General features: G+C 46.2%; 1 protein-coding gene across 2 annotated transcripts; it reads left to right on the forward strand.

Annotated features, from left to right (window-relative positions):
* The first annotated feature begins 5,354 nt into the window (after window positions 1-5,354).
* DYNLL1 (dynein light chain LC8-type 1) lies at window positions 5,355-8,065 on the forward strand. 2 transcript variants are annotated; one of them, XM_081037114.1, is made up of 3 exons: window positions 5,355-5,523; window positions 5,729-5,866; window positions 7,642-8,065. In XM_081037114.1, the coding sequence occupies exons 2-3, from the start codon at window positions 5,735-5,737 to the stop codon at window positions 7,777-7,779; spliced, it is 270 nt and encodes an 89-aa protein (XP_080893240.1). In that variant the 5' UTR covers window positions 5,355-5,523; window positions 5,729-5,734; the 3' UTR covers window positions 7,780-8,065. The 2 variants fall into 2 exon arrangements, with proteins under 2 accessions (XP_080893240.1, XP_080893239.1); XM_081037113.1 differs by having other exon boundaries at window positions 5,355-5,510.
* The last annotated feature ends 1,236 nt before the right edge of the window (window positions 8,066-9,301 follow it).

Consider the following 9,301-nt stretch of genomic DNA (forward strand, 5'->3'; position numbering starts at 1 on the left):
CCAGAGATAGCACCAGATTCCATAGGTTAAGAGTCAGTCATATATATATATAGAATTACCTCACCCAGCCCACTTCAGACTCCAGTCACAAGCCCAGGTTGTTACCTGTACTTCTGATCTATCCCTCCTACCCCTCCAAGGAGGGAGGGGGTCCCCTCCCTCTTTGGGTTGATTAATTTGCTAGAGCTTCTCAGAGAACTCAGAGAAACATTTTACTTACTAGATCACTGGTTTGTTATAAAAGGATCTAACTCAGGAACAGCCTGACGGGAGAGATGGTAGGACAAGGTATGAAGAAAAGATGCAGAGCTTCCATGCCTTCTCCAGTTGTGCCACTCTCCCAGCTCCTCCACATGTTCACCAACCTGGAAGCTCCCTGAACCCTCTCCTTCTGGGTTTTAGTGGACGTGTCATTATATAGGCAGGTTGATCAAATCATTGGCAATTGGTGATTGAACTCAAATCTCCAGCCCCTCTCCCCTTCCCTCAGACAATCAATCCCCACCATTAGGTGATTTCCAAAAGCCACCTTATTAACATAAACCCAGTTGTGGTGAAAAGGGGCTTGTTATCAATAGCAAGACACACATTTCATCTTACGGCTTTGCAGGGATTTCAGGAACTGAGGACAAGAGACCAAATATTATGACAAAAGATGCTTCCATTGCTCATATCGCTCAAGAAATTCCAAGGACTTGGGGAGCTGCAAGCCAGGAACTGGGACGAAGACCAAATATGTATTTCTTATTATGAATCACAATATCACAATCCTCAGCACCCAGAACAGTAATGGATAACTAGTTCTCTCTCAAAAATCTCTCAGCAATCATGAATGATGTTTTGAATGAAATCTTGAGTTCCAGAGAGTCAGGTTTTCCCTCAGTCAGTGGATAAGAGTAGATATGCCAGAAATCAGATATCTACTACCTGTCCCTTTGTCTGGGGCCCTAGAATAATTGAGATTTAACTCAGGGCTACTTTGCATATAATTAAAGAGTGACATAGAGGTCACCTAGTGAGTCAGAGGGGGCTCTTTGGCTCTTAGAGCCGACTTAGGTCCTGCCTCTCGGTCCGTGCTGGAGAGAGCTTGTTCTGTGATTGTTGGACCTCTCACCCTTCCTTTGTAAGTAGGCCTGCTTACCTTCTGGTCTTTACATGGGGCTGTGAGTTTGGGATCTGTGACATTCAGATTTAATCCAGGTTGTCTAGGACAGTGGTCCTCAACCGGTGGCAATGTCACCCTCCAGGGAACATTTGGCGCTGTCCGCGAGACATTTTTGGTTGACAGCTGAGTGTGAGGTGCCATCTAGGGAGCAGAGGCTACGGATGCTGTTAAACATCCTCCAGTGCACACGATAGGCCCCCACACAACAAAAAACTTTCTGGTTCAAAATGTTAATGCCAAGGTTGAAAAATCCTGGCTCAGGGTAACCTTCTAGCATCGCTGATTTTGCCATGTGCCAAGTCCTGCACTACATACTTTACAGGACCATCTCAGTCTCCAAATTGTCCCTGAGAAACAAGACTACTTCAGTACCCATTGTACAAATGAGGAAACTGAGGCTCAGAAAGATGGACTCACCTACCTGAGGTCACACCTTAGTAGGGGTAGAGTCAAGATGCACACCCAGGTCTGCCTGGCCTCAAAGTCTGTACTTTTTAGTCTCTGCTCTGGGTTGGTCGGATCCCTAATGGGGAGCTGAAGGGGGCCTACTAGGGCTCTGTGGATGTGCCTGAATTTACCCACTGCCCCCAAGGACAGGAGTCTGAGCACGGAGCCTTCACGGGTATCTGTCCACTCAGGTGATGCTTGGCTATTGGCCAGAAGGGAGATGTTTCCTCCCTTGGTCCTGGCCTGTCTGACCTCACTCTCCCTGCTCCACAGCTCAGTTCTCTGGCCAGCCCCAGGCTAGTGCCAGCGCTTCTCCATGGGGAAGACGCTTCTAAATTCAGTCCTAGGCATACTCTCCCATGGAGCCCCTCCTTTCTGGGCAGGGGTCTTTGAGTCAACAGTAGGGACTATAAGGTCATATCTTCTCACACTTCCTTTCAGGTAAGGGAGGGCCGGAGCTGCTAGATTGGTGACAGAACTTATGGTCCAAAAAAGGGCTTGAGGTCCCAGAAAATCTTGAAAAGTGATTGCTGGACAGGGCTGGGAACAGTGCAATCCTGGGCTAGTGGTGGGGTAGAAGAGGAGCAGGCTGTGGTCCTTTCTAGTCTGTTTGCGGGAGGGTAGAGCTCTAAGACCTGCAAGGAATCCCTCAGCCTTCTTATGAACAAGTCCAAAGGGCTTTCTGAAGGCCCCGGGAAAAGTCTGACGGTTGAAGTACAAAGGTAATTTGTCCAGGGACATCAAGACCACTCAAGGACCAATCTAGGTCAAGTCTGAGAGGAAGCAATGCTGAATTAGTTTGAAGTATCCACCCTTTCTTCCATCTGTCCTGCCAGCCAGCCAGTCAGCCAGCCAGCCACCCAGCATATACAGAGGGTGCCAAAAAAACGTATACACATTTTAAGAAAGGAAAACTGTATTAAAATTGTAATACTCAATATATACCAATAACAAAAGATGAATACAAGTCACGTTTGACTTCTGCAATTACAAGAGGTGCTCACAGTGGTTCCCATCAGCGTCCAGATACTTCTGATGCCAGTGAACTACTGCTTGAGCAACGTTCACCAGTGTCCTCTTGTCTACATTGTTTTTGGTACACCCAGTATTTAGGGCCTTCAGTCACGGGCCAGGCTACTTCAAAGTCTCCAGGGACATGCATTAGCTCCGTTTGTCTGGGAAAGTAAGGCAGGTCAAAAGTTCCATCCACCATGGGGGACTGTGGAGTCAGACCAGAGTTTAAATCCCAGATCTAACCTTTATTGCAGCACCGCGTTAGGCTGGGGCTTCACCTCTCTGAACTTTGTTTTCCTCATCTGTGTAATAGATCAGTGGCTCTTGAAATACACCTCATAGCGTTGTAAGAAGTCAATGAGATAGTGTGTCTCAGATGCCTGGCACATACTAATAGTAACGTCTCAATACATCATAGCACGAGCTACCATTTTTTTAGACCTTGCCTAGGTCTTCAGATGCATTATTTAATATAATCCTTGCCACCTAATACCTATGATGAAGGTATTATCTCCATTTAAAAATCAGAAATACCTTTTCTTTTTCTTTTTCTTTTTTTTAAGGAGGGCGCAGCTCACAGTGGCCCAGGCAGGGATCAAGCTTGCAACCTTGGTGTTATGAGCACCACGCTCTAACCAACTGAGTTAACCGGCCACCTCCGAGAATTACCATTTTTAAAGCAAACTATAGTCTAGATATGGTCTAGGGGCCTCCAGTTTGCAACCTCTTGTCCAGTTGAATACTCTGCTTTTATAACCGGAAGACAGTCTCAGGAAAGGTGTAGTATAATAGAAAATATATATATTTGGCCTTTGTCCAGGGTTCCCTAGCACAGAACTCTTAAAACTTGGAATTTCCAGTGAAGGGTGGTGTTTAGAGAGCAAGGAGAGATGGGAGTTCAGGGAAGGCGGCATTTGAGCTGAAACCTAAATGAGCAGACAGCTGTGTCAAGAGGGAGCTGGGAGGCAAGGAGTCCCAGGCACAGCTGTGGTGAGGAATAACTAACTGAGTGAATGCAAAGCACTTGGTGGTAAGCAACCACCCAATAAACAGCAGCTATTCCTGTTGCCTCATCCACTTTAACTACTTTCAGCAACTTCTGTTGAAACAATGAGAAGCTGGCCAGACTATAGATCGGAGGGATAAATATACGTGTGCGTGTGAGAGAGATTTATGTTCTCGAGTCATCAGTAGATTCCACAGCTCTAACTCATACACCCAAGTCAGGTAGAAGCACTAACCCTGCCTCACTCTCATTGCCAACCCAACTTCTTCCTCAGGAGTGACACCATATAGAACTCATTTTAACTCTTCAAATCCATAATCCCAGCATTGGAAATCTGGAACTGAGAAAAGCCTCTTGATTTAACTGATATGCATACATTGTACCTTAGGTTCTTATCATTCCCACTTCTTTCTCTTTGGAGTTGTGTGCCTCTGGTCAAATGGTAAGGGGCTCTGGGTTAATTAGAGTAGTTAGCTAAGAAGAAAAATGCAGAAATGTAAATAGCTTCTGGTGACATGATTAACCTGATAACTTGTTTATGGAAGTTCAAAAACACATTATAGGCATTTAAGGGTTGTTTCAAAACCTTGCTGTGATTCTTGGGACAGTTCCATAAACTGATAGTTGATAAGATTCATTGGGCACTTACTATGTGCCACTGGTGCTGAGAACTTCAGAGGCTCCCAGCATGCCTCCTTTTATACTTATTCCACTTTACAGATAAGAAAACTGAGGTTCAAACAGCTGGTAAAAAAAAAAGTGCTGGGGTTTAAATCCAGAACCGACCCTGCTCCCTAACCACCCTCAAGAACTTGCCTTTTTTTTTTTTTTTAACCACTTAGTGGTTAGCCTAAACCAGAGGCAATACGTCTGAGGAATGCCTAATCATTAGGGCACCTCCCTCCACCCTACAGATAAATCCCAAACCAAGAAATTCCCATACAGGAAAGAATGCCTCATCAGAGCAAGAAGCCCTACCCTTGCCACACACACACACTTGGAATCGGCACTCCAATATCGACGCAGAGGACCCTCCACACACTTAAAGGAGGTCAGCATTGCTCGCAGGGAGGCCCCTCTCGGGGATAAACCCTTAATTCATAAATAAACCCTCTCCCATTCCTGAGGAACCTTCCCCCAGTATTTCAAAGGAGAACCAGCTACATAATTCGCGGGGGTCAATACAAAATGAATATGTGGGGTACCTTGTTAAAGAAAAAAAAGAATATCACAAATGAGACAGTAGAGCATTAAACCAAGCCCTGGGGTCCCTCTTCTGCGACTGCACTGGTTATTTGCCCAGGAAGCCTGCCCTGCTTCAGAGATAGATACCCTTTCAGTGAAGGGATTGGTCATCTCAGTCAGAATCAGTAAATCCTTCCGACCTGGGGTGGACCCCACTATCGTTAATTCGAGAACAAACCTTAGGATAACCTCCGTACATTTGGAATCACTTCCCTTGGCTGGGGCTGAAGCTCCCCTGGCACCCCTCTAGCCGCTGGCAGGTTCTCGCAACCGCGCCCCAGCTCCACCTTCTGGGTGTGTGGGCCTCACCGCGTGCGGCCCATTGCCGGGGCAACCGACGCCACGAGCGGTGCATTGTGGTCTGCAACAAAATGCAGGAGAAAGATCCTGAAGGAACCATTGAGCCTATGGACCAATGGGAGAGTCCTAGGGGATGGGCCAAGCCAATAGGGATGTCCTGCGGGGGCGGGGCCGGCTGGAGTAGGGCGGAGCCTAGGCACTAGGCGGCGGCGGCTGGTGTGGGGCTCCTTAGATGCGCCACGGCTTCGGTAGCGACGGCTTCTCCCGCCGGGTCTGAGCCTCGCCAGCCCCTCCCCCAGGAGACCGTTGCAGTCGGCCAACCCTTGCTCCACTGTGAGAGACTTGGGTACACTGGGGGCTTCGCAGCCTGGTTTCGTCCCCCGCTGGACTTCTCTCGCGGTTTTATCCGCGCGGCCCGCGCTCCCTGAGAAGTGGGGTGGAGGGCGTCATTCCGGGATGGCGTGGGGCGGGCGGAGGGGCCGGGGGAGCGGGCTTCGGAGGCGCTGCGCACAACCCAACTCCTCACCCGTTGCCCGGGCCTCGTCCCCCAGGTAACCATGTGCGACAGAAAGGCGGTGATCAAAAATGCCGACATGTCCGAGGAGATGCAACAGGACTCGGTGGAGTGTGCTACTCAGGCGTTGGAGAAATATAACATAGAGAAGGACATTGCGGCCCATATTAAGAAGGTGAGGACGGGGCGCGGGCGGGGGCTCGGGCTGATGACGCTCAGCTTGGGGGAGTCACGACTTACCTGAATTCTCCCGGTTCAGGCGTCCGCAGAGCGCCTGACAGATCGTTGGGGGCACGGTACGCGGGGCAGCTCCGGTATAGAGCTTTCCAGAAAGAATGCAAATGAATTTTGCGCTCTTCAGAAGACTAGAATCTCGGTGCCCCAAGTTTTTTTTATTACCCAGATCCGCGGGGGAAAGCGCCACCTAGCAACGGTTTCTAGGATCATGGAGCAGCGGTTCCCCCTTCTTCATGATTCCTGCGCGGAGGATCCATCTGCATGTTCCCGAGCGGGGAGCTGCGTGGGTGTTTCCAGCCCGGCAGGAGGGAGATCTTGCCAGCCTTCCATTGGGGAGTTCAGTCGGCAATTGAGAGAAAGTGGGTGGTAGTGGTGGTTGGGACCTGAGGTGGGGGCTTGGTAAAGGGCAGTCTGTAGAAAGCTGGCAGCACTGCCAACTTCTCCAGCTGTTTTCTGGGAGGAAAGGAAGCTGGCAGCCTAAGCCCTGGGAGAGCTCCAGTTGAGAATGGGAAGATGAAAGACTTAAGATGGACCAGAAATACCTTTTTTGACCAACGCAGCAAGTGTGTTCTAGCTTGTAAGAACGTTATTTCCCTCGGTAGATCTTAAAGATGTTCACGCAGCCTACAGTATGAGAGTAGCCAAATTTTGTAACTTACCACAGACTTGTAAGAGTTTTATTGAAAAGGATTAGCTTTGGCCCCTGCCTGTGGTCACCTAGTGAAGAAAGTAACACAGGCATTTCTAGTCTCCAGAGCCTTAGGGCGGGGGAGAATAGGGGGAAATTGTTCCTGCCATTTGCTCCTTGTGGACTAGGTGGTAGATTAGCAACAGGATAGATTGTGGAAAGGAGGGTTATTGAAATGATAATCAATTAATGGTAATATCTGACTAGGCGGCTGTCAGGTTCTGCTTCCGGCATTCTTTTTATAGGAGCAATGGAGTGCCAAGTGTCTTGTCCCTTTAAATTCTGATCCACAATGGTTTAGATGCTAATTGAGACTTTGTCCTTTTGGAAGTCTTTTGTTATCAGTGATACTGGAGTGCAGTTAAAGAATGAGTTATAATGGGGTATTTTGGGCTAAATATTTACCATTTTCTTGGATTTTGGGGTGCATGACATACAGTAGGAGAATAGTTTAGTTCTGTTTACACATACCGTGTTTCCCCAGAAATAAGACCTAACCAGACAATGAGCTCTAATGCGTCTTTTGGAGCAAAAATTAATATAAAACCCGGTATTAGATTAGATTAGACCCAGTCTTATAGTAAAATAAGACCGAGTCTTACATTAATTTTTGCTCCAAAAGACGCATTGGAGCTGATTGTCCGGCTAAGTCTTATTTCCGGTGAAACACGGTAACATTATAAATTAAAACTGTTGATGTCACCTGCTATCAATGAATAAAAATATTACAGAAATTATGAAGGTGGAATTACCATGATAACAAAGCACCCCTGTCTTTGAGGCTGCCCTTTCTGCATTTTACTTCCCCAGCCCCCCTTCTCAGCTTAGCTCAGACTGCAAGTATGTTTGCATTAATGCACTATGTAGGCGACTTGGAGCTGGGAAACATTCTTTCATTCTAAGAATTTGCAGATGCTAATATTCCTCCATTCTGCCTCTGCAGGCCCTCCTTATCCAGGGGCAAACTCGAACCTCTGGTTTCGCACTAAACTTCTAGTGTTTTCTCTCCCCCCCCACCCCCCCAGGAGTTTGACAAGAAGTACAACCCCACCTGGCACTGCATCGTGGGGAGGAACTTCGGTAGTTACGTGACACATGAAACCAAACACTTCATCTACTTCTACCTGGGCCAAGTGGCCATTCTTCTGTTCAAATCTGGTTAGAAGCATGGACTGTGCTACACACCCAGTGATCCATCCAAAAACAAGGACTGCAGCCTAAATTCCAAATACCAGAGACTGAAATCTTCAGCTTTGCCTAAAGGAACACCTTGATCTTGAACCTTTGTGTTTTGTACAGGGCTTTCCTGTACTCATTTGTTGTGGTTATAAAACAATTAGCAAAACAGCTTACTTTGTATTTATTTTCTATTCCATATCTCTCTGCCCCATGTTTTTTCTCAAAATCCATTCCTTTCAAAAAAAAAATAAATCTGTTGGAGAAGTGTTAGTTACAGTTTGTTCAAATAATCTAGTCGAAGATGGTCTATAGCTTCATCTTGTCTAGGTTAGTGGGGGTAAGGCTTTGAAGTAAGTTTCTGTGTTATATAGTACACTAGCCTATTCAGTACTTTTGAGCCTTTAATTCTCACCCATCTGCAACTGTTGTGCGTGGTAGAATAACACTCAGAAGTGCATGTCAGAAACATTTGGATTAAATCTTACTCCTAATCTGATAAATACTATCTTTTAAGTGCTCATTTTGTTAAAAGTTGTGCTATAGAATGTTCCAGGCCTTAGGCCACAGGTGGTGGTGATGAATGTGTAGTAGAACTCCCTTCTATAAGCTTTCTATGGCTGTAAAATGGAAATAAGATGATAATAAGTTGGGCTAATGAGAAATTTGGGCTCTGGGCTATGCCACCTCTCCTGCAGGGCCTCAAAAGGATCCTCTAAAGATGAAAGGTGGTTTTAAAAGGGAAAAAGTTTCTGAGCAGCAGCCCTCAGTGATTCTTCCCAAGTCTGCAAGAATTTAAACATGTAAGCCCGATGTGCTGTGCTTTAACTAGCTTTGGTCAGAAATCCAATTAACAAATGAATTGAAGCTTTCATTAAAAGACCCAATTAAAGCTGGATCGGTAACCTTCATTAAAGGTTTCCTGCTATCAATTTTAGGAAGACTTAAGTCTTTTAAGAAAAGCAAATATGGCAGACTTGGCTTTTGTAGGTAGAAAAATACTCCCGAGTCTGAAACAATCCACACCCATCTTGGGGAGTTGTCCTGACTTTCTAGTTACTCTGCTCATTGTTCACGTGAGGTAAGGCTTTTTGTTTTAGATCTTAAATCTGAGATACAATTAGGATTTCTGAAAACCCAGGCTCCTGCTACACAGGAGGGGATGATAGATTCGACTCCGTCTTAAGAGCAGAGTTAGGTCTGTAACATTTTTGGAAGATTATATTTCTTTACCAGAACTTAGGGTTTTAGTGAACTTGAACTGTGTTAAGACTTGAAAGTTTCAGGGTAGAGGGCAAAAAATTGTCCTGTTTATTGTGGCAGAATGGGAGAAGAGTTTCTCATACTTTCTGTAGGAAAGCAGGATAAGGAGCTATTGTGGAACAGGAGACTACAATTGGGGTGATTTAGGTTTGTATTTATATAATCAATACTGAAAATGTTCCCATAATACATCTTTTTTCTTTCCCCCTTCCCTCTTTAGTGACCTGGCTATATTTCTATTTGAAG

Source organism: Rhinolophus hipposideros (genome assembly GCF_964194185.1).
Source record: "Rhinolophus hipposideros genome assembly, chromosome: 24".
In the NCBI taxonomy this organism is placed as follows: Eukaryota; Metazoa; Chordata; class Mammalia; order Chiroptera; family Rhinolophidae; genus Rhinolophus; species Rhinolophus hipposideros.

Bases quoted from the DNA above. Each gene is read 5' to 3' on its own strand.
- DYNLL1 (XM_081037114.1), top strand. From the start codon at position 5,735: ATGTGCGACAGAAAGGCGGTGATCAAAAATGCCGACATGTCCGAGGAG. The intron at 5,867-7,641 runs GTGAGGACGGGG...CCACCCCCCCAG, and splicing joins TTGCGGCCCATATTAAGAAG to GAGTTTGACAAGAAGTACAA.